The 26,088-nt window shown below is 42.0% G+C and overlaps 1 protein-coding gene across 4 annotated transcripts in view; it reads left to right on the forward strand.

The window, feature by feature from the left end:
- The window catches only part of LOC146809782 (uncharacterized), a 36,423-nt gene extending 10,678 nt beyond the window's left edge, over window positions 1-25,745 (forward strand). For 2 of the 4 annotated variants that reach the window (XM_085616624.1, XM_085616626.1), the window contains exon 2: window positions 23,470-25,745. In XM_085616624.1, coding sequence (XP_085472750.1) covers window positions 23,679-25,079 — 1,401 coding nt within the window. In that variant the 5' untranslated portion in view covers window positions 23,470-23,678 and the 3' untranslated portion in view covers window positions 25,080-25,745. Of the gene's footprint in view, window positions 1-6,113; window positions 6,196-19,728; window positions 19,752-23,469 lie in introns of those variants that run through there. The other 2 variants (XM_085616625.1, XM_085616627.1) reach the window with 2 other exon arrangements.
- The last annotated feature ends 343 nt before the right edge of the window (window positions 25,746-26,088 follow it).

Below are 26,088 nucleotides of genomic sequence, written 5' to 3' on the forward strand. Positions count from 1 at the left end.
ATAGGTCTCGCCTTTGGGACCTTATAAGTGTTTAGTTATCCAGTACAATATCCTTGGTGCAACAACATCAAGTGTTGCATGGCTAAACACTTATAAGGACCCAAAGGCGAAACCAATTGGCTATGCAAATACTTGTTTCGTGTAGGATCCAAGCCATGTTAATGGTAATTCTAGCTAAAGGGGATGGTGCTGACATTCTTTTAGAATGGGGAGATGAGGTGTGATGCCTTTGCTCCTGTGATGACCCCACGCGGCTGTGTCAAGTGACCTTGCAAGTTTAGGAAGGTCACGTGACCAGCGTTGTGCTCTACCACTGTCCAGATGTGAGAGCACCGGTGCTTGTACTGATGATCAGGAGGAGATGGAGGGGCAGCTTCAGCCTCAAGCAAGAAAGGAAGCATAACATATCAGTGCAATCTTTGGGACCTATAAGCGGTTTGAGCAGGAGAAAGTTTAGGATTGTATGTGCAGCGCTCTGAAACCTTGCTGGGTGAAGTTGACGCTATAAAGCAATAGAGTAAGTTAACTAAAAGATCGAAGTGAGAAGGAACGCTTTACCTTCAGTAGAGTTGGAAGCGGAGCAGTCGAGCTCTACCCAGAGACATCCGTCTGTGAAGATACGGTTCACTTCCTTCGAGGAGGAGTTGTAAGCAGGAGATTGTCGATGATTCGCAGCACATGAAAAGGGGCAGCGTTTTTTTCAAAACATAACACCGCTTTTTAGGGATCTGCACACTTGGTACGGATGCCATCAATATGTTTCACCGGTCCGCAAAAGAGCTGTCGGGAGATAAATATATAGTCAGTATCTGTACGAGGCACAGCTAGGCACAAGGGCAACGAAGCTGTGCATATTTTAGAGGTTTAAAAGTGATATTTTGGCGCTATAAATAAAATGTTATAGTTAAGTTAAAGGAGTCTAACAATTATTGTAAAGTAGAACTGAGCAAATGCTACAAAAAATATTGTTGTCTGCTGGTGTTGCGGTTCCTCTGCAACTGAATTTAAAGGGCTGGTGTAGAACTTTTCGGCGTTTTTCCTGCAAAGCGAAGACCCCCTGCAGTGTTTGTCAGTCTACGTACGACTCGTGGCGTTGGTTCTTTTGATGTCAAACACAGTTTGTTTTGCAGACGTTTTCGTTTTAAAGGGGGAGGGCCATGAATCCGTTTTGTGGGGCCTGACATGTTGTTTGGGTTGAGGGGCGGGGAGGGGGCGTGATGCACCAGCTGACAGTCACTGTTTGAAGCAGGAGAGCGTGACCTCACTTTGAGGGAGTACCAAGCCATGCCCATGGGTTATGTGTTGGGTATTGTTACCCTGCCCAGTGGTGCTATTTTTATCGACCTCAGCAGTATGAAAGACAGAGTGGACTCTCCGGGGTTCACATCTGTGACCATGCCTTCTAAAACCAATGCCTACTGGTGATGCCTTCGTCCACTGAGCCAGTAGACCTTGAGCCAAGGGTGGGCAGAGGAAGAAATCCTAAACCTGCGAGGGGGTGATTGAAAGCAAACTGTCAAAATAGCAAGATTAGAAGAAAAAGACTTTGTGATGACCGGAACTGTTATCTTACTTGACAAATTAAAGAAAAATAAGTTTAAAATAATGGTTCACACCAACCTTGGACCGCGAGAGATGTATTCACGGCGCCTGGAAGACCAATAATAAACCGGCTTTCGTCAACTGTTTAAGGGAGGAGGCGCGACACCAGGGCCCCTCCTTGGATGCCTGGACCTGTGGGGGGGGGGAAGGAAGGGGTAGTGAGAGCAGAGAGACAGAGTGGGTGGAGGAGCATTGTGAGGCTTAATGAGCCATTACAAAAGCCAGCTGGCCTGTGCACGTTCACGCGCACATGCACGCAAGCTTGAGACCAGCAAAAGTCTCTCTGGTGGCACTTTAAAAACCCGCTTACTAAAGGTCTCACTTGAGCTAGCGCATGCGCTAGCTCAGACGAGACCTAACAAAAGGGACCGCGATGGGATGTCCCTTCGCTCTGGAAATGGTGGTACTTTTTTATGGCTTGCTATGAGGACAAGTGCATACATAATCCATTTGTGGGCCATATCCAACAATGTTACATATATATATATATATATATATATATATAGACGATGTTTGGTGCATCTGGAATGGCACAGAACTCTAATCATTTTATGATTGGCTCAGTGCAAGACATCCAGATATAAAATTCAGCATCAACAAAAGCAAAACCAACTTAATGTTCCTTCATGTGGAAGTAATACCTCATGAGAAAAAGTTAGTGACCACCCTGTATCGTAAGCCGACAGATAGGAATACAATCCTACACTACTAAAGCTCCCACCCGAGGGGCCTACGCGATAACCTTCCGTCTGGACAGCTGTTACGCATCAGAAGAAATTGCGCAAGAAAGGAGGACTTCATGATTCACGCAGCAGTACTCTTTGATCAACTCCAGGAACGAGGTTACCCCAAAAAAGTTTTGAAGCATGCCAAAAAAGGGCCTGGTAGATGCCAAGGGAAGAACTACTCACGAAAACAACTAAGAAACCGCTTGAGAAACTAGTCTGTGTGACCACTTTTGGCCCACATACTCACCATTTTCGCCAGATAATATTAAGAAACTGGCATCTCCTTTCTCAACTCGAATGTCAATTGGAGCGTCCTTTATTCGCAATGAAAAAAGGCAGAAGTATTGGACAACAAATCATAAGAGCTGATCTGACACCCAAAAAACAAAAGAAAGATTTAATAGCCCAATGGAATATGCAACCTATAGAAGGCCATCATAAATGTGGCAAGTGCTCGGCCTGTGATCGCACCATTGAAGACTCTGAATTTATTCATGATAGAACAAAGTGGATACATAAAGAATTTTCGAATTGTCGGACAAAAAAACACAATGTATGCCATTCGGTGTCCATGCCTCAAAATCTATATAGGAAAAACAAATCAACAATTAACCAAAGGATTGTGCAACACTGTTCAAGGATTAAAAAACAAGTATTGACAGCCCCAATGGTTTCTCACTTTATGGGGAGAAAAACTTTGCCTGGACAGTGCTAGCCACACTTAAACCATCACCCCGAGGAGGAAACATTGAAACACAATTAATTCAAAAAGAGGCATATTCAATAGTGTCCAGAAAGGACTAAATGAAATGACAGAACTGTCTAGAACATTTGCATGATAAACCATTCATGTTATAAGAATCCTTGCAACACTAGCGCAAAACTACAACAACCAGAATCCTTAGGCAACATTTCCTGCAAGGAAGCCATGCATCGTTTCCTTTAAATTTATCATGAAGACCGGAAGCATTGACTGAATGGTAACGAACACAGCCACGAGAGTCGCGTCCTCCATGATCGAGTCAACCGCAAAGTAAGTTGCAAGGCCAAAGGCACCATAGCCTCAAGTAACCCAGTGAAAGTCTTAAAATCATCAACGCACCGAGCGCAACACATCCCAAACAGAAGCGATCGTTAGTTGAGAGCAGCACGCCCGAGCCCTGTAAGTCAATAAAGTTATATTTGTTTTCAAACCACAGAGCACGGGCAAGTGTTAACTCCTTTAAGAAAATCCAAAGAAATTGGCCCGCAGCCCAAACGCACGCAAGAATCATCGCTCCAATCGTGAATAAGTAAGTTTAAAAGCTACAATGTTTCCCTTTCTAAAATACACACAACTTTATGTTCTGGATGTGAAATCGTGAACATGGTCACTTTTACGTTTTAAATAAACTAGACAACAAAGTCTCAGCATTAAATTCCTGAGTGAGAAAAAATTTCCGGCCCCCTGCCAAGATTGTTTCCATTCATCAAAGTAAGTCAAAGCAACAATGTTCTTTTCACAAGCACACAAACTGCATTTTGTAGAGACAAAAACCAAAAATGCAAAACCTTCATTGTAACTTCTGTTTTCAGATGTGAAACCACACCGTGGATCGTTTTTAAAACTTAATGCTGGACTCTGGTAGTAAATATGGCTCAAGTCTGAATGGAGTAAGCAGATTATTAGTATAGATTTTACCAGTTAATATCTATGTGCCAAGTGATAATTTACAAATACTTCTCCTTCACATTCATAGGATTAAAAATTTAAATAGCTGCCTTATTGTTGAAAATAAAAACGAACACGCAGAAAACAGCACATAGTGCAGGTACAATTCATTACTCCCAGCAGTAATTAGGGCTACAATAATAAGAGAAGGTTTCTCAAAACACTGATACCCAATTTCTTTGTTATTTCCAGATTACTCTTTGTCACTGCCCTGATGAAAATCCCTTAATTAATACAGGGATTTGAAACGCGTTGGCACTTTCCTACAAGAAATCCATGAGGGAATTTATTGAAGTAATGCCCAAAAGTCACAAAAAGAGACAGTTGTTAAGGCTGTTATCCCCGTTGACTTAAAGCTCTATCCCCATGGCCAGTACATCTCTTATAAGAACAAGCATTTGCAATGCAATCGGTCTCGCAGTTGTTAGAGTTTGAGCTATTGGCATTGTAAATGGCAATGCCTTTTATTTATGTGTTGGTTTTTAAAACATAAATAAAAAGGCATTGTCATTTACAATGCCAATAGGTTAAACTCTCGCAAATGTGAGACCTATTGCATTGCAAATGCTTTGTTTTTTTTAAGCAGAGGGGCAAGTTGCATGCTAAATGCGTCCGTCCTGACATTTCTTTCCTATTACTTTACTCTTGTTGCAATCTCGGCACCCACGCGGGTGCCGCGATTGCATCAAAAGCAAAGACATTTTCTATTTCTTTACATTTGATGCAGCAATAGGTCATGCATTTGCATTGTGACAGAACGGAATATTCTCTCCTCCCCTCTCTCTGTACATCCAGCCCTGCTGCCGGGAGCAAAGGTCACGGCGTTAGCCAGGCCGGGCTTATGACATATGACAATGGAACACTTATCCATATGTCACTAGCTCGAATCCCAGCAAGACCAAGACCAACTCTGCCTCTAGTTGTTCGAAATGACAGAAATGGATACATTTAAATTGGTAAAATTGCCTGGTAAAATTGCCTCCTCGTTTTTACAGACCTTAAAAATGGCAGGCTCAGTATGAAGCGCTATTTAAAAAGCAAGCCGTTATTCCGAAGGTACGTTTCACTGGAATGTATTCAGTGTGGGCAATGCAGGACTACAAATTAAAGAAGCATTTGCAATGCAGTAAGGCTGGCATTATTGAAAGTTTGAGCTATTGACGTTGCAAATAATAATGCAGCGCCAATATCTCAAACTTTCAATAATGCGAGCCCGTTGCATTGTAAATGCTTGTTTTAAACAGATGTCTCTCAAGCGCAAGCTGCAAGGAGTTCAGTCCGGCTTCTTGGCTGCCGGTGCTGATGTGTTTGAAACGCAGATGCACACCTGTTCCGATACCAAACTCATTTGCCATCCAAACAGTTTTACAGAATAGCTTTGTCCGGTGGTAGAAACTCTAAGCTTTTTAGTGCATCAGAATTGTCAAGAGGAAGTAGCGCTGTAGAAATGCAACTGCAAAACAAAGGAGTAAACTGCCATTGTAGTCCCACTGGAATCAAGACCACACAAGCAATAACATAGCTACAGGCAGCACCAGACGAGGCTGCATCGCACCACCGAATGTGTCACAAGATCAAAAGCTTCATTGTAACAGAGCAGAACAGGGATTCGGGCAACCAGAGCTGTGACAGAGACCTTTCAATGCTGTGCTTCTCTGAGAGAATGAGACCGAGAGAAGGGGGGAGGGGGGGCAACTGTCACAAGATGGGGGTCAGGGAAGGAAGAAGGAACACCCACGGATGTGTTATATTCCCAAATGTTGTGGTGTTCTGGGGTTTGTGCAGTTCCGTGTCTCAGTCGGCATTCAATGTTTATGTGGCTTGATTCAAGAATATCAGGCTCTAGCGATTAAAAGCGGAGAGAGAAATGGAGCGTCACAGTAGACAGAGACGGAACGCCCCATTAATAACTTGTTTATTAATGTTCAATAAATGATTTTGCACTTTTTTTCACTGCGTATTCCTTTCAGCAGGATAACAGGGAGGTCCAGCACGCACCTAATTATTACCAGGGGGTGCAGCACTTTGTTCAACTGACGCAGTGCCACTTACTTTCGCTTTTTCTCACATAGGTCCATGGGAGGCGACATGAGCAGTAAGAGTGCGAGGTAAAACAGTGCTCATGAAAAGTGCTTCTAAAGGAAAATAAACTAGGTGAGCCCCCTTAAGTAACTGTCTGTTCTGTCGCGGATACAAGCGAGCCTCAGATTCTTGCTTAGTTACACAGCAGGAGAGTTGAGGTCGCTAGACACAGCAGGAGAGTTGGGGTCACTTGGCACTACTAACATTGCTCAGTGGGTCAGGGTGCCCGTTGCTGTCGCGTTTAAGGGTGTTTTGTTCGCTGACATGGAACCTAGCAGAGAATGAAACCGAAAGCAACATCCGGGAGGCAGGGGAGGTGACGGTGTAGGATCTTGCAGTGGTCGTTGTTGTCCAGTATTTTCATGCATGTGGTTGGGTGTTGTTTCGTTTGCAGGCTATAAGTGCTAAACAAGCATTTGCAAAGCCAATAAGTTTCATCTATGCGGGATCTTATCGGCGTTGCCGTTTTTAGAATGTAGCACTTGCACATCAGCGCGGGCCGTTGTACAGTATGGCTCAACGTAATTAAAAACAAAGCGCCGCCCCCTTGTCGTAGCACCTTTTTGTGTTTACCTTAAGTAGTGGTCGAAGTGCATTAAAAAACGCATGGGAACTGTGATGCTGTGCGCAATGCGAGCGGGGTGAATGAGCATGGAACGATGTAAAAGGTGTGTTTAAAAGCAATATTCTAAAACGTTTTCTGTCTTTCACCTTCAGGCAACTACATATGAAATAAGGCACAGCTTAAATGAACAAGCGGCACTGAAAGCTATTGTAAACAAGCGCTCTACACGCTTATCAAAAAGTTTTTTTTAAACTGTCGTAAAGTGGCTCAAGCACTTCAAAGTATATCATAATGTCCATAAAAAGCTAGGAGTGCGCCACGGCGGGGATGGAGATAGCGAGGTATAAAACAAACAAGAAGTCAGTTTTAAAGAAGCACGCGAAATCGGGTTAATCAATTCAAACAAGCAGGAAGGGGGTGGCAGATGGGGTGCACCTTCGCGGCCGCTTTGATGTCCTTAGTGGCCGTGCGGCTCACTGAGGACATCAAAGCGGCCGTGAAAATGATCACGCAGTGCTTTTCAGGCTGCCAAATGGTGCGCGCGCCCGGCGCACATGCACTGTATTTGGAGGCCTGAAAAGCACTGTTTGCACTTCCAGATCCCCCTTTTACAATAGCTCTCGCGAGAGCAGCGCTAAAGCGCTGTCTCAGGTGAGACCTAAAAAGGAATAGCTTTGTTATGAGAGTACTGTGAGGTTATTTCTCAGCTAAACCAAAGACTGTTGTAACATGTTTATTTATTAATGTGACTGTATTTGCACTGTTTGCTTGTCTTTTTCACTTTTGTAACCTATGATTATTTCTTCACTTATGTTACTTAATGCTTAATGTACTAGGTATCATTTTTGTACAAGCTTGCATCCAAATAATGAAATTATGATTGTATGTTTTTGAATAGTAACAAAGCAATTGAGCCAGAAAGAAAATATACTAATATTGGTTCTTTTTCCTGCTTGAATAAACAGCAGGTTATCAAAATAAGTTGGCCGGATTCCCTTTCTTTTTTGCGATTTTTGGTATTCCAAGAAGGCATTCTTGGAGCAATAAAAATCTTCCGACGCTGAAGTTAGCGAAAAAAGCTATAATGGGGAAGAGAAAAGTTGTGAGAAAAAATCTCCAATGGGATGTCTATCAACATTCAATCAAGCACATGTACTTGCCGAGGAAAGTTAGCGTAGTAACCTAATAAGAGCATGTATTGTAAAGAGTGTTGCCCAGAGATCACATTTCCAGGTAGGCCCATATGGAATGGAAGACCCGCAGATTCTTAAACCAAGTCCTCCTGAAGTATACTGTGTCCATAATTCCACTGTTTGGCACAATATCCCCCTAGGGAAGGTATTTGAGAAACAGACACCCATGGTTCACACCCATAAACAAAGTCAAGCCATAAATGCAGGTAAATAATATACTCGTTAAGTCTGGTAGTGAGAACCCTCCCTCCACCCATGGCTTCTGGAACAATTGTATACTGGCACTGGGCTTCTAATACCCCCATATACATTTTTTCCATGAGGCCTCTACCTGTTTGTAAAAGGCTTTTGGTAGATAAAGAGGTATACATCGGAAGAGAAATCTGTTACGTGGCAAGATATTCAATACAAAAAGTTTAGTTTATTAGTTAGTAGAAACCATAAACATGATCAAATATGCAACACGATCACCAATACCGTACATATAAAATCAATCAATCTGTACTTCAGCCAATCTAAGCACCGATGTCCCAATCACAGTCGTACTGAGCCAAATCTAAAAATCATACATCCAAAGGGATAAAAATATGGGTATTCGTATTAGTTTAAAACCATTGGCTTTCCCCTTTTTTGTGTATGAGGACTGAGAAATCACTAAGAGAACACAATGGAACTCATAACTCAATACATGATCCTGAACTAACAAGGATCGTGTGACCTGTCGAGTGTGCAAAGATCCACAGGTAGCCGGGCAAGCTATTAAAACCAATGTAAATATTTTGACAGACCAGCAGCTCGTATCACCTGCTAAGGTTAAATGCATGACATTTGTTCCTGATGATTAATGCAAACTTGATGCTACTGTGCAATAGAGGCATTATCAAGGCTTAACAGTACATTATATATGATCCTGAACTAACAAGGAGAGTGCCGAGATCTACAGGTAATTTTGCTAAAGGCAAAAGCAGTATAAACGTTTTGGGACAGAATGACCGCTCAAGTACCCTGTTTTTTCTATCAGCCCACCCTATTCACAAAAAGTAGCCAGAGCTTCACCCTCAGGGACCCTACATTCTAGGTCCTGGAGCAAAATATACACACAAGCTTGAAAGAACCCTGTTCGATACACTTCCTTCAATAAGTGTAACTGATGACAATGTGGTGATAGCTGCTCAGAGATGCACTACTTGGGTAAAAAAGGCCATGGACTTTTTAGCACCTGAAAAAGTGCAGAAACATCGGCGCAGCACCCTGTCTGAACCCTAGTTCTCCGAGAGCCTATGGTCACAGAAACAAACATGTAGGAGGCTAGAGCGAATCTGGAGATCCGAATATGATCTTCTAGATAGAGTGACTTACAAAAAAGTCATCGCCGAATATAAAACTTTGATACATAGGGAGAAAACAAAATACTTCACTGAAAAAATTCTTCATGCTGAAAACTCAGCCAAGGAACTTTTTAATACGATAACTAAATTATCAAAAATGTTTTTTTTTTTTTAAATGGATAGCACAGCAAATGAAAGCTTGCCAACTTCTTTCAAAGTAAAGTCTCTGAGGTCTTTGATTCCTTTGTACTAAACCACAAGAAAGATTCCATACCTCTCTGGAACGACTTTCCTACAATTCTTGACAGGTTCTCTCCCCTTGACAGAGAGCAGGTTTTGAAATTCATAACGGCATGCAAATCAGGATCTCCATTAGACCCTTGCCGCTAAAATCATACATTTAGCTCCAAGGATTTTTGAAAAACAACTTGCACAAATCCTCAATAAAGTGCTAAGCACAGGACATATTCCCACTGAAGGAAAGGTGGCATCCATCCTACCCATATTGGGAAAAAAGCAGCCTGGACTCCCAGGAACCGAGTAGCTATAGGACCTTCTCCAGACTTCCTTACCCAGCCAGACTACGTGAAAAAGCATTAAATAACAAATTGATGTCGTGTATTGACAGCAGTAATCTGCTGGACCCCTCCCAGTACGGTTTCAGAAAGGCTCATAGCACAGAAACTGCCTTGCTTGCCGCTACTCAAAAGATCAGATGGACCATGCTATCTTGATTAACCAATCAAGGGAGCTGGGAATAAGAGGCCTTACCTTGACTTTACTCTTAGGCTTTTTAACAAATAGAAGAAATCATGTTGCCTTGGGCTCTTGACTAAGCCCCACCCTTTTTCAATTTGTACATCCCCCTTAAATTCACCCCCCCCCCACCCCCCAAGTCGAACTGATGGTCCTTAGGCTTCTCAATTGTGTCTAACACCGATGTGAGCCAAACTGTGGAGTCAATCTCCAAAGATCAGGAAGAAGTGGGCCATAGATTCAGCTCCCGTATGGCTCAAACCGATCACTGGCACAAAAACAAATAGGCTAAAATAAAATTCTGGCAAAACAGAGGTGCTGCTGTTTGGGAACAACCGGTCTGTTTGGTCGCCAACCTGGTGGCCCCAGAACATGGGACTCTTACCGGCACCTGTTCAGTAAGGAAGGAACCTGGGAGTTCTATTTGATGATAAGCTCCACTTTGACCACCAAGTAAAAACACAATTTTTTCTGTATTTTATACACTAAAACTAATAAAGAAAATCGGTCCTTTCATCCCACATGAACTCCAAAAAACAGTTGTTACCTCCCTTATTCCGACCAAGCTGGACTAAGGAAATGCTCTCTGTATCGGTATCCCAAAGAAGTAATTACAAAAACTACAAAACTCGGAAGCCTGACTTCTTGCCAGAATACCAAACCTAAGTCAGCAGTCCAAACACTGGTCAATCTGCACTGGCTACCCCTAGCAAAACATCTAGAGTTTAAGACATTATGCAAAATATTTAAAGCATTGCATAACTTTGGACCAAGCTATTTTCGTGAAGTTGGCCTGGTACTCCCCAGGCAGAAAGCTCAGATCTTCTGATGCAATGTTACTTTCCACCCCTAGAGCAAAGCTGACTGCGTGTGGATGTAGGAGTTTTTTTTACTGAAGGCAGCTATGCTCTGGAATGCCCTACCCCTGCCTATTAAGAATTGTTCCGACTTGCTGAGTTTTCGGAAGCATGTCAAAACTTGGCGGTTCAAACGCCGTTAATTAGTAGCAACTATCTTTCCATGCAGCACCACACCAGTCTGCACCAGCACCAAGACTCCTCCAGGTATTCGAGCGCTAAACAAATTCCAAATCAAATCAATACATGACCACATTTGTTTCTGATGCTTAATGCAAACATGATGCTACGGTGCAAAAGAGGTATTATCGAGGCTTAACAGTACATTATATATGATCCTAAACTAACCAGGATCATGCAGTCTGTGAAGTAAGCAAAGATATGCAGGTAACTGCAAAGGGCAAACAGTACATTGACGCTAGTTGTTCAAAAAGGGCAAATCACTAAGAGTACATTACAAAATTGTACAACCTGTGGAACGTGCAACGAAATCACAAGTTACTGTGCAAAGAAGCATAGGCAGTGTAAACATTATGGAACTGAACAGTAGCTCCCACATAAGGCTTAGTGCAAGCTTGGCGCTTATTAAAACTTACCAGTGCATTAACGTCATTTGTGCAACAAAGAATAAACTGCACCTATGTGCCACGTAGGCTTAAGTGTCTAATAGGACCATTAAAACAGTAATGCAGATTTGACATTTACATATTGCACGTATTGTGTGTGTCCCAGCTCTTCTGTACTGCAATTATGTCAAACTTCTTGAGGTATTCCACCATTATCGCATCTTCAATTCTTGTGGCAAGACCACCCAGGTTCCAGGCACAGATGTGAAACTTATCATATTTTTTTGTGCAATGTCTCGAAGGATTCTGGCTTCAATCTCCAAGCTGCCCCCCCACCGCCCCTCGTTATAACAAGTGGTAGCCAGCTCCAGTTGTCCGAATCACCCTTTTTGGAGACTCGTCTAGAGTCAAAGCGTTCCCCTGTTGCAAATCTGCTGCTTGAATCTTTTGCTCCAAAATTCTGGTAGCTAGGGACCCTCCTGCTGCACCTTTCAAAACTGAGGGTACCTGTTCATTCCAACCCTTGTATAGCCTCATGAGGGGTGACATATGACTTTCGGTGTCTCTTGATAGTTGGTTTGAAGGCTGGGGCAAATGAGGGTAGCACCCCTCCTGAAAATGCACTAATTGTATGCTCCAATCCTTTACAGGCCATGACTTTGGCTTGGATCTGCGGGCAGTTGATCATGTCCTGCGCAGTTACAGATACTTGCTTTCTGCGGGGTGCCAAGAACGTAATGGAGAAGATGTTTTGGGATTCGAGTTTGGCCAGATCCGGCAAGCCCTTTATCAGTTTTAATATGTTAGAGGGATTTAGAATATTGTGGTATCCTCTAGATCTGTGTTCAGGAATCCACAGTATGCTTGCCTTTGGCCCTGTATAAGCAGCAGAGGACGTAATACTCTCAGAGATATTACTGGGTAAGCTTGTGTCCTGATCTTGTGTGCCCCATCCTGCCCCCCTTTGAGTATTTGATGTCACCACATGATGTACTGTCCTCAGTTCTAGGTCCTCCCCACATATACTACAGATCAGTTTAGAACCACCATATATTTGCATGTCTTCCATGGTATGTGATCTGGCGCCATTTTCACCTTGGGTTGGTCCAGGCTCAGGGGTGCGGTCCTGTTGGGGGCTAAGCTCCCCCTTTCCTTTCTGATCTGCATGTTTAGTTTGTTGAGCCTCCTGATTAGGCAGAGTTGTGGCTTTCCTGTGTCTGCTTTCTGTTTGCAGGAGCATTTCCATCGAGAATCAGCACACATAAAATACAGATTCTGGAGTATGCGGACGACTTTGTCCTGGATCAAAGTTCGCCAGGTCTACAAAAATATTAATTGCACAACTATAATTTGAATAGCAAATTAATAGCCAATCAAGTTAAAACCAAAACCATGATATTTGATAACAGTACAGGGGTGTGGAATTTAATAATATATCTACTTGTCCATGGGGCAGGTAGCTTCATAAATGTACTTGTCCTGTAACAAAATCCACTTGTCCTTTTTGTGCCATGTAATGTGGTGACAAATTATGGCAGCAATATCATTATGTAAGAGCTCTGAAATAGTTTCTCTGATTATGCCAGGGCTCCTTCCACAGATGGATTTGAATATTAGTAATTCCCTTATGTTGCCACGTTTTCGCAGATCTGCAAACTGGGCTGAAGGTAGTGGTAAGCAACAGTTCTATGGTTGGAATGCCCTTTCGAGTCTGTGCAAACCTACTAACTTGCATGTTTTAATGGTTTTCATCAACTCTTCTCTAATCTTTTCCTATACTGAGAAAGATTGGAAATTTACTCATGACAATGGCAGACATAAAGCTTCTTCCAGGGTTGGGGGGAAAAAGTGGTTGGAGACAAAATGAACTTGCAAATATTCAGATTTTCACATGAGCAAATCTACACCTGCAGATTTGCTCATGCTAAAATGCAGTTCACAAATATTTTCTAGGAGTACTATTTTTTTGGCCTACTTCTGGAAAGTCTTGTGAATTCATGAAAGCCATATATCTGCACTTAATGCAAGCACATGGATGCACTTTTGAGACTTTAATTAATAATTGGGCCTCTACTTATGTCTGGCGTTAATTATGGACTTTTGTTTTTATTAAAATTCTCTCTCTCTGTGTCTATGGGCTAACTTCACTGTGAGTGACAGCATTCTGTTCTTTCACAAGGAGCGTATCAACACAGTCGTTTAGTTCAGTGCTAGGAACTACTGTGGCAGTGTGTGCTTTTTGAGACCAAAACAATTTTTGCTTTTGCCAACGTTTGTTATAATGGTGAGGGCCCAGCAGCTCCCACACGATAAGGTTTTACTAAAATCATGCCAAAACAAGTGACTCGTTGACAAAACAAAAAGGCTGACCAACAATTTCAGACCCACTGATTTTACCAATCCTTGCTTATTTTTATCTTTCCCATAATCTCATTAAAACTGGTTGATTTTCCATTATGAATATTTTGGGGAAATACTAGCATACACCAACACATTTTACTAAATGATGCTGCAAAGATATGGCACCTACATTTTTTAAAGTAGTTTAGCGAAATGTTTTTGCATTTTTTTTGTGAACATTTTATTTTGAAAGCAAAGCATCATAAATATTTCAAATATTTGCATCAACTCAGAGAGCGTTCTGGGAGCCTTCTACATATTGCTAAACATTGAAAACGCATGTACACATTTTTGTTCTGGAACAACTGTCAGTAGTGCAGTCTGAGTTTACAACATTACTTAGAGCGCTCTCACCTTAATAGTAAAGGCTTTGCATTAGTGAACCATGAATACAAGTTTGAACAGCATTAACACATGGACACAAATATTACCTTAACTGCAGGCAATGCCTTTCCCGGATCCATAATGTGGTACTGTAAACTGGCAGCCAAAGGGTTTGTGCTCTAGGGGGTTGGGCCTACTTGTCCCAAGGGCAAAATACACATGAAAACTTGCTGCCCTTGACTCCAAACAATATGTCCCGGGGGTCGGGCCATAGGAATTCCACATCTCTGTTGTCGTAAATCTCAAAAGCGTAAGTCAAATCTGTCTTCGACTTCCCTGCATTGGTCAAAGTCATCAGACCAGGCACAGTAGCATTGTCACTCTGTGCTTCGTTCCGCAGTGGAGCCTGTTCCAGGATCCGCTTCCTGGAGCTAGAGCGAGCCCTGTCCAACTTGAGTTTTATTAGGCCGTGCACCTCGTACTTGGGTGACCCAACCCCTCTGGTGTGCCTTTGGGCCCCACAAGTGTGGAAGAGGCCCCTACTAGTTCTCTGCAGGTTGGTCTGACCTCTTCACCAGACGGGCTCCTGGGATCCGGGGCTGGACCTGAAGCAGCGCAGTCCGCGATCCTCTTCTATACCCCAGGGGTGTGGAATTTAATAAAATATCTACTTGTCCATGGGGCAGGTTGCTTTATAAATCTACTTATCCTGTAACAAAATCCACTTGTCCCTTTGGTGCCATGTAGTGTGGCGACAAATTCTGGCAGCATTCTCGTTATGTAAGCCTCTCTGATTATGCCATGGCTCATAACATAGCAGTGTTTGAATACTTGCAATCCCCTTATGTTGCCACGTTTCCGCAGATCTACATACTGGGGCTGAAGGTAGTGGTAGGCAATAGTTCCAGGGTTCGAATGCCCTTTTGAGTCTGTGCAAACCTACTAACTTGCATGTTTTAAGGGTTTTCAACTATTCTTCTCCAATCTTTTCCCATACTGAGAAATGTTGGAAATTTACTCCTGACAATGGCAGACGTAAACCTTCTTCCAGAATTGGGAAAAAAGTGGTTGGAGGGAAAGTGAACTTGCAAACACTCAGATTTTCACATGAGCAAATCTACACATGCATATTTGCTCATGCTAAAATGCAGTTCACAAATATTTTCTAGGAGTACTATTTCTTGTCCTACTTCTGTAAATTCTTGGGAATTCTCGAAAGCCGTATAGCTAGCTGCACTTAATGCAAGGGCACATACCATTGGTGCATTTTTTAGACTTTCTTTAATAATTGGGCCCTAAATTTGGTCTTGCATTGACCATGACCTTTTGCGTTTATTAAAATTCTCTCTCTCTCTCTCTCTCTCTCTCTCTCTCTGTATTGGCTGGCTTCACTGTGAGTGATAGCATTCTGCTCTTTCTCTAGGAGCATATCGGCACACAAAGTCGTTTTGTTCAGTGCCAGTAACTACTGCGGCAGTGTGTGCTTTTGAGACCAAAAACAATTTTTGCTTTTGCCAATGTTTGTTATAGCGATGAGGGCTCAGCATCTCCCACACCAATAAGATTTTTAACAAACCATGCCAAAACAATTCACACATTAACAAAACTAAAAAGCTGACCACCAATTTCAGACCTATTGGCTTTGCCAGTGCTTGTTTATTTTTATTGAAACTGGTTACACTGATTTTCCATGAATATTTTTGGGAAATACTAGCATGCATCAACACATGTTACTAAATGATGCTGCAAAGAAATGGTACCTGGAAATTTTCAGTAGTTTAGCAAAATGTATTTTTCCTGCTTTCATTTTTTTTAAGGAACATTTTATTTTGAAAGCAAAGAATCATCAACTTTACTTTCAAGCTTCTGCAAATATTTGCATCAAATCAGAGTGCATTTTGGGAGCATTATACATAGCCTCATATTGCTAAACTTTGAAAACGTGTGTACACATTTTTATACCGGAACCACTGTCAGTAAAGTCAGAGCTTAGAACATTTACTTAGATCGCTCACCCTAATACTAAAGCCTTTAAATTAATGAACCATAAATACAAGTTTGAATAGCATTTACATATGGACAAAAATATTACCTTAACTGCAGACTGTGCCCTTCTCTGATCCATAATGTTTACTGCAAACTGGCAGCCAAAGGATTTGTGCTGCAGGAGGTTGGACCTACTTGACCCCAAGGTTAAAATACACTTGAAACCTTGTTGTCCTTGACCCCAAACAATATGTCCTGGGCGTCGGGCTATAGGAATTCCACATCCCTGACAGTAAAAACAAAATTTGGAAAAAAATGGTTTTTAGGCACATCGTTTTTATCTTTAACAGCCACATACAATTACCTAGGAGGCTAGTTGATGGATATGCTTGCTCACAGCTACAACTTATGTACTTTAAAAAATAATTCTACGATATGAACTTTTGCTTTGTGCTGACTGAACACAAAATGGTTAGCCCCTCAGCAGAAGATGTACAGAAGGGTTATCAGGATAAAGCTTTTAACAGCAATCACGTGTAGTCAGTTTGTTTTCAGGGGTAGAATGGCACTTATTTTTTATTTTCCTCAATGTAAACTATTAAGAATAATTTTTCATCTTCCTCAGTGCACAGGCAGGTCACAGATGCAACTAGAGTTTGGGGTAGTACAACAAGATATTTAATTTAAGGCAAAGATACCCAAATTCCTATGTGGTACTATAGAGTGAGTAATGTGTAGCTTACAGACTCCCTTACAGATGACTCCTTGATGAGTGCAGCAATATTCCCAAAACACATCCTCTGAATCGAGGGTATTAAGGAGAAAACTGTAGCCAACTGCAAAAGAAGAAAAGAACAAAATAAAAGAACTTCAGAATGCTTCAAGGGATAGAATGAAACAAAACTACAGTGGAACTAGGGTGGAAGGAAATAATAACGTTGGGGAGGCGCAATAGCCAGGTGTGAATAGGAACAGCAGCAACCATAACCAACACAATAATATGGGTTTCCTGTACAAAAGGAGGCTGCTGCCTGTTGGCCTGCAACTTGCAGTAATACCAGATTTATCACTCTAAAATTCCTTTTTATGAAGTACAAGACCCCTTTTGAAAGTTGAAGAAGTGTTTCTGCAAAAAGGGTTCTGTGACTCATTTCAAATTGGAATTAGGATTGAGTCATGAAATGGGTGTCCCCTCCTAATTACGATTTGCAACGTCATGTATAAATGGCAGTAGCGGTCGCTGCATTGATCCGATGCCACCACCCTAATTAAATGGCATCGGATTCATAATGTGGAAGCTACCTTTCTTAGACAAGTGTAATTTCAGGATTAGAGGGTTTACGGGGTGTCAGAGGGATGGTTCCAATTTGAGAACCAGAACTCCGGAATAGAGATCTGCTGTTCATTGCAGGCCACCATCCCTATGTTCGTAGCTTATTGCAGAGAGTCTAAATAGCGTATATACTGAAGGGCGAATAAGCTGCCTGTCACACACATATTTCCCAATGAGCATTTGCCCTAGCAGCACTTTGCTGTTATATATATATTTCCCAACAAGCATTGGCCCCAGCAATACATTGCTGATATATAAGCCCTATGAAAACGAAGTGTTGTTCCTTATAATTGTCCTCCTTATCTCCCGAGCATCCATGGCAGGTACGTTTGCGGATATGTGGGAGTTGCTGGAGGAGGAGCAGATGCTTCTCCTCATCCATGAGGAGTTGGTAAATGCCATTGATGCATCTTTGGAGAGGGCAGTTTCATCAGCTCTACCTCCCCTGATTCAGAGAATCATAGAGTTGACTGTCCAATGTAGTCTGTTAACCCCTTATGGGGAATGACTTAGGCTTGAGCCTCCTAGCAACGCTCCGGAAGCGCCCAGGAACAAAGACCAGACCAGCCATGCCGCCAGGACTAGAGCAGCCTCTCCCCCCTCAGACACCTTTAAAAGGCTTCACCAAGCCTTTGTGAAGAGGAGTCTAAACACCCTGGGTGCGCAACAAGATTCCCAGCCTGGGAAGACGATTCCAGTTCCCATCCAGGAACAGATGAGAATGAGGGAGATGATTCAGACACCCCTGATGGGGATTTGGGTGACACACCAGTCCAGAGCAGACCCTGGTGACCAGAAGGCACCACCAAAAGACCCAGGTTGGAGGATAGGGTGACCAAGACTCCCAGGGGGTACAGGGTATGCCGAGCCTGGAAGACATTTACCACCCCAGGTCTGCGGATTGGGTCCTGGCCAATAAGGTAGCACACTATGTGGCCATCCGCATAAAGAAGCCCTTGGACCAAGAAGTGAGGGGACGTCTACAAACAGAATGCCCAAGACCCTTCTTGGCCAGTAAGGTGGCCTGCACCTCCGACATCAACCCAAAGATGGTGAGATTTATCACGCAGTTCATCAAGGACCCGAAGAAGGGCCTTGACCAATCCTTCCGATCCTATCAGGATAAGGTATTGGGCGTCATGGGTCCACTTAAAAAAACTTTTGGACCTGGCTGAAGACGCCAACAATTCCAGCCACATGACATTCCAGAGGTGGAACATCCCCTGGTCTGCTGTCTTTTGGGGGGCATTAGTCTGTCCTTTCCTCCGGTTCTGAAATCCTCTTCCCTATGGGACGTTAACATAGTACTAAGAATGCTTCAGTCTTGGCAGAATAATCAATACCCGTCATGTAAGGAATAAACAGGTAAGTTAGCAATATTGTTAGGCCTCATCTCTTGTAAGAGGGTATCAAATGCCTGCGTACTAGATATTACAACATGTATGTTTACTCTGGATGGGGCCTCTTTCACCATCTCTAGATGCACTAAGTCCAATACCAGAGTGGTTTACTACTCTGCTTTTCCGGATCACCCCAAATTGTATATTGTGCGCTGCTTGATAGCGTATAAGAGTCCTAAGGGAACAGGCCAACTTTTTATATCGCTCAAGAAGCCTTTCAAAGTGGTTTCAGCAATCACTATTGCCCGTTGAGTGAGATAGGTTTTACAGGAAGATGGAGTGGATACGTCAACGTTTGGGGTACACTCCACCAGGGGGGGCAATGGCTTTGGAGTCCTTCTTCCTGGGGGCGGGGGGCATCTGGAACACATTCTCCAAGCGGCGGATTGGTCATCGGACTCCACATTTAAGACTTTCTACTTTTAAGCCCATTCCAGGCATGGCTGCACTGGTTGTCAACCAGCTTTAAAGTAGCATAATCTGAGCCTCTGGTCCTGACATAAAATATAACATTTCCTAGCTACGTGAAGGAAAATTCAAATTCTATTAAGGGTGGTATAATCCTTGCCTATCCCACCCAAACAGAGTTGTACTATGACCCTCCCTTTGTCAGATGAAGATTACGGACTTTGGGATGAGTATAATTTGATCCCTATGGATGAAATATTGTTGAATAATTGATGTCACGGTTTGCCTATTGATGTTTGCTTGACCTGATAAACGTCTTGTGCATTAGTATTATATCTATGCCATGTTTTAGATTATGTTATCATATTAGTAGAGCTTATTTTTCTGTTTTCTTTTTCATTGGATCAGAGCAAAAGCAAGACTTCTAAAAGAAATGCCTGGATCAGGATGTTTCGCACAAAGAAAGAGGAAGTGCTGTTTCTTGATGCAGCTTATATGGGATATTTTTCATGGTAGTTCTGTTGATTGTTGCAAAGACTCATGGGATCGTAGTCTTTGAGTATAATGTTAGTTTAAGGCTGCTGAGTAATAAAATGAGAGTTAAGCATAATCCCCACTTCCGCGTCCTTAATAGATGTGAAACTTTCCTTCACGATAGCTAGGAAGTTTTATATTGTTGTCCGTGTAAATTATTATTAATACATTTTTATAATAATTTTAATTCAAACAATATTGACATTGTCAGTACTCTATATGAGGATCTTGAACGCTGTTTTAATAGCCACAATGGAAATTCTTTCTCTTATTTGGATGGGTAAATTCAATTTACGTCACTGCCAGTTGTCTGCCACTGGATCAGGTGGGTTAATAGGCCCTGAAGGGGATGCCCTCACACATTTTTGTCACAGAAATCTCACAGCCATTTTTCTTTTGATTCTTGGTCTGTGGCCCAATGTTAAGCCCCACTTATATCGGCAGAGGCTGCTCGAGTCCAATTCATTTTATATTGTTGTCATATGATCTCCAGAGCTGGATAAATTACTACATAGTCACAGAAAATGCTCATAGCGACAACAATTCCTTAGCAATTACTGTTGATAGCTCTCTGTTTAAGATGCAAGTTGAGAAGAATCCCGTACAGTTGGTCTGTACCTGAAATAGGGATGTAGTAGTGAGTTGGGACAAAACTGACAAGGATACATATCTCTGTGACCTTGTCGGTGCCGGCTACACTGACTTCTTAATGTGTCTATTTCAGAACGGGGACCCTGGAGATATAGTTGCTAGCTTTGGTACAATTTGTGATAGAGCTAGAAGTCTGTACACCATCCTGTTTAGGCTATACAAGAAGAACTATGCCAGATGGTATGATACAAACTGTTCAAAGGCACATAGCAATTTATTTAGAGCATTGAAAACTGTTCCTAGAGACCCTGATATTGTTCGAGGGTGTAGGTAGGAGTACAAGGGAGCTTTAATGGCTAGAGAAGGGAGGCATGATGCTGCTTATCAAGCTCTAGTTATGGCAAGTAGTCTAAAAAAGAACACAATGCTTTGGCAGATTGTTAATCAGTGATATTTAATGTCTCTCTCGACATAAGCCTAGACAACATGATCAGTCCTGACGATTGTATTAGACATTTTACCAGGGTTATTCTGACACAGTCCAACAAGAGGAGATTGACGATAGTAAGTCGTGCTATGGCGACCCTTCTCCCTTAGGTGTCTCTTCTTCCCCTGGCCTTAAAATAGTGATAGAAGATATTGTAGGATCAATTTACAGATGCCTTGGTGGTAAGGCCCCAGGGACAGATGGTGCCCTTGTGGAACCTTTTGAAGAAATATGCCTTTGTGGGCCCATCATCTTACTAATGTACTGAAGGCCATTGAGAGTTCCGGCCCTCCCAAAGTGTGGTCACATACAATCATTGTAGCATCTTTAAGAAGGTATGTTGAGAGTATCCCAATGTTATCGGCCAATATCTTTAATTAATTGCACAGCAAAAATAATGGGGATGCTATACTTCACCTTTATGGATCTCTGTTCAGTGTTCGATTCTGTAAATCGATCTAAACTTTGGAATATTATGACCGAAGTATGGGTGGAATCAAATATAGTCAGGTTTTTGAGGGAACTTTATTCTGAGGTATCCGGCAGTGTCAGATATGGGCCAGGCGGGGAGACCACACCAGCGGTATATTACAAAGAAGTGTGTGCCAATGCTGTGTACTGGCACCTTTTCTTTTTAGTCTGTATATACATTTTAGGAGCAATATTTGCTTAGTTATCATTACAATTTTCCACAGGTAAGAGTGTGTCCTGTTCTGGCATTGTTATACACCAAATACACAGTCTTTCTTGCCAGGACCGCAATTGGACTTCGGCGACTACTAAACCAATTCTGTTCATTTATGGCTAATTTAGACCTGAATGTTAATCAGGATAAGACGCACATCATGATTGATGGCTCCAACAAGCAGAAAGTCGCTTTTTCTTCAAATGTAAACAATAAGAAAATCAGTGCTATCTCTTCATTCCCATATTTGGGAGCTTTATTTGATGACCGTTTCAGTTGGAGTACATTGAGTATTGCCAAAGCTGGGGCCTTAGCAAGCAATGCTGAGTCTGTTTTCAGTTTTGCTTCCACACTCAGTAGAAAACCAGCTAGTGCGCTTCTGACGGTAAATAACGTAAAATGCCATTAAATTACTAGTTATTGGGCCAGCCTGTGGGACATTAAGGACTATCCACATATACAGAGGGCTGAGAATGGCTTCATAAAAAGAGTGTTGGTTGTTCCGACTACAACTGTTACTTATATCTGTCATACTGAAGTGGGGCTTGACTACATCAGCAATTTGATCAAATTCCAGCTATTGCTATTATGTTTAAAGGTATGGAGTAAAAAGGAAACTTTTTTAAACCTCTTAGTTTCAACTGACTGTCTAAAATCTGACTAAGTCTTAGAAATTCCATTCATATTACTAAAATTAGCCGTACTTTGAACTTTCCGGAATTTTAAATTTTTTTGCCACCAAACCAGAGACTTTCTCCTAGTTATTCTAAAGCTCTGAATGCAGTAGACAAATATTGATTGATTGATTGATTGATATTGTCATTGTCTAAGTGTACTGCTGTGAGTCTGTCTATCTGGGAAATCCACATTCTCAAATTATGATATGTACATCTCCTGGTATTAAACCATACCTTATTTGCGTTACTAACAAGAACCATAGACTTTTATTGATAAGGTTGATGTTGAACAATGCACATTTTCTTTTTTAAAGAATTTGCCTGTTTGCCCTTGTGGTTGTTCCTCAGTGCAGAGCACGGTGATATGAAGACTTAATAATAATAATAAATGAGTTTCTAAAGCGCCTGGTTATAATACCAGGTATGTCCCCGTGCTGCAGCTAGTCTCCCATCATGATTTGGTAACTTAAGATGCACCTATTCTTGTGCCTCTAGCGATACCGCGTGCACAGGTTATTGCAGACCCTGCCACTGTCTGCATTCGCTTTATGAATTCTGTATAATGAACATTTTTTAATGGCTTCAATATTTCTTTAATAAAATATAGGTGGCATTCCATTATTAGTCAGTGGTTGTCTTGCAGCATTGCAAATATAGGTTTATGGGTTTTTTGTATGATTGATATGAATGGTCTGCTGTATATTTGATTGTCTACTTTTTAAGAACTCTGTTATATTCCTTTGAGTAAGTAAACCCTTGATTTCCGCACATAACACATGAATTATCAATCTACAGTACCCCTATCAACTTTAGTAAATTCTTGTTAAGTTGTATATATTACTGATTAACCTAACCGAAAGAAGCCCCCCCTGATTGACCAAGTATAATGCGTCTATCTCATAGGCATGTCACTTTTATTTTCCCTTTTTTATTTCGGATTTAAAGTTTTGTTTTTTTGTATACAAAGGCCAAACAGTGTTGATTGGTAATATGCAGATGAATGAACAAACGCAAATTTTATTGGAACACAAGGCTACTTCTCACATAACTTACAGTTTCTGGCTAGAGATGATCATACATCACTAAAGCTCAGGCATATATATATGATTGTTGCTTTTATCCATGTTTGTAGATAACTGTTGGCCACAATTTTATTGGTAACTACTTCTGAAGAAACATTGGCTCACTAGTTACTAAACACCCACGTTTGTGATAGCTTGTCACTTGGCCTAATACTGATCTTTTTTTCTTACTAGGTGTCATACATCAACAGTATTTTCCAGACCCTTTCAATGGATGCTAATAACAATGCCCTCGCTTCTAGAAACCAGAGAGCCACCCAGTGCAGGAGGGATAAATACATACCTTACAAGCCAGTTGGACAACTGAGACTAGAATTGAAACTGCAGCAGATATTCATGTTGAGAAATGAACAACTGTAGAATAATTAAGAAGGAGTTGGAGTATGGAAGAGTCAACAGGGAATCAAAATGGCTCCCTTGTACAAGCCAGAACATGTGGAACAATGATTCATCATCGCTCAGTCACTAAGTGGCTGACTTCTCAGAAGCAAGGGCTGGCTCAAAATGGGATACGCCCATCTACAACTGAAATTTCAAGGGGAAGAGATACAACTGGTTTGAGGGTGTGGCCGTCCGTGAGATCAGAACACCAGAAGCCTAGAAGGAAGATGGAGCATAACAGATATGACCCTGGCTCCGAAATCTTTGAAAGAGCCCAGCATTTAGGTCTGAAGTGGCCAGCTCAGATGAAAACACCAGTGCATCGACTTCCCACCCCCACCTCAATGCCAGGTTCAACATTGACATCCAGTGCTCAGAAACTGCGAAACTGCAGCATCACTACCAAAAGCCCTCCACCCCTCCTACGCCATACTGCTTCGCCGAAAAACCTTAATGGGCGTGATTCTAGTTCTCCAAACCTAATTTCAGACTATGGATGTCATGTTAATATTTTGGAGAAACCCTGTTTTTCCAGTGAGACTTTCCAGAGCCACCTGGTCAACAGGATTACACCTTCAGTGAAAAAAGACAATATTCTTCACAGGTCTGTCTTAGATGAACGTCATACACTTTCTATCAATTCCCTTGAGTCACAAAGGACGTCCTCTGAAACTGTTAATTTTGGTAGGGGGGAGCAGCACAGCTTCAACAGTAGTACAGTGGGAGATCTGAAGCCTATAAATTTATGTAGGACAAGAGATCCAAAGGATTCTCAGTATCATGGGAAAGGAACTGGCATGGAAGTCACAGAACCAGGAAAATCTGCTGCCCAATGCGCTACAAAGGTTGAGATTATGGAACCCTCAAAGTACCGTAGGTTCCTACTTATTGATAACAAAGGTATGCCCTACACTGTGTTAGTTGAGGAGCCCAAGCCAGGCAGCGAAAAGGATCTGGGTGCCTTGCCAGGTGCCGTTGGCACCAGCAGTTCCAGCGGCAGCACAGACGTTTCCTCAGCACCCCGCAAGATGTACAGATGCCCCATCTGCTCAAGGGTGTTTGAATATCTCTCCTACTTGCAGCGGCACAGCATAACTCATTCGCAACAGAAGCCTTATGTCTGTGACGCATGTGGCAAAGCTTTTAAGCGCACCTCCCACCTAGAGCGCCACAAGTACACTCACACTGTTGGGAAACCATATGAGTGCCAGATCTGTCAGCGTAGCTTCCGCGATACAGGTGAGCTGGCTCACCACCACCGGGTGCACACCGGTGAAAGGCCCTTTCAGTGTGAGATGTGCCATATGCGCTTTGGTGAACGGAACACTCTTCTCCGCCATGTGCAGCGCAAGCACCAGAAACAGCCTCTGTTAGAGAGTTTTACAGAGTATGTAAGTGACTGATGGGGGATGGTTACTGCTATCATTTGCTGGTTGAAGGGATCCAAAGACTTTGATCAGAGTTGGACTCTTTGTACCTTTTTAAAATGGGGGTGGGAATAAAGTGGTGCCCGGTGCATATGGCTCTTGGTTTAGAACCAGACGGGAATTGTTTCCAACCTCTGCTCTCCATTGCCACAGATTGTTTCCTTGGGCTTGCCACTTTATGTCCCTGAGACACAGTTGATGGACCTCCTAAAGTTGTTAACACTAGGACACTGGATCTACCAGTTTGAGCAACAAAGCAAAAATGTGAACGAGCAACAGTTGTTTAATTCCAGTGCTCCCTGATAGTTCGCCAAAGGGCACCTGAAATTTTACTTAGGCTGGCCACCTGATATCTCTTCAAAGTCTTAGTCAACATGTTGCCCCAGTGATTTGGGCTCCTTCACTTTAGGAGACCTATTTGAAGTTCTTTGTGAGTACTTGGAATGGAAAAGATACTATGTAGGCACACATTGACTTGTATTTAGAAGAGATGTCAGTTATCACTCTAGGACATTCAAACAAAACATAATCAACATGTTGACTCTGAAATACTGTTTCAATCTTTCTGTCTTTTCCTCTTCATCTTTTCCAGTTTTATCAATGCATCATAGTCAATAAATATTATTATTAGTTCATGAAGAAGTTGAATTTTGTTAGAGAGCAAAGCACAGAATCCAGACAGATGCATGATTGTATCAGGAGGTTATAAGTTGATAAATATGTCATTGCCTGGGCTTATTTGATTGTTTTAATATTTTTAAATTTGATTTTAGAAAATTCATTTTTTTTCTTTTTATTTTTTTTCCATAAGTTACTCGGGGATAAAGGATAACTGGCTGGTACTCTTTATAATCTTGTTTCTTGATTCTTCTCGTATCTTTAACTGATAGAACGCCTTTAGGAAATAGACTAAGTCGAAAGTCACTATCACAAGATGACCTTAAAAGCAATATGATTCACCAGGAATACACTAACGCTTCCTCCC

This window comes from Triturus cristatus, chromosome 7, assembly GCF_964204655.1.
Source record: "Triturus cristatus chromosome 7, aTriCri1.1, whole genome shotgun sequence".
NCBI lineage: Eukaryota > Metazoa > Chordata > Amphibia > Caudata > Salamandridae > Triturus > Triturus cristatus.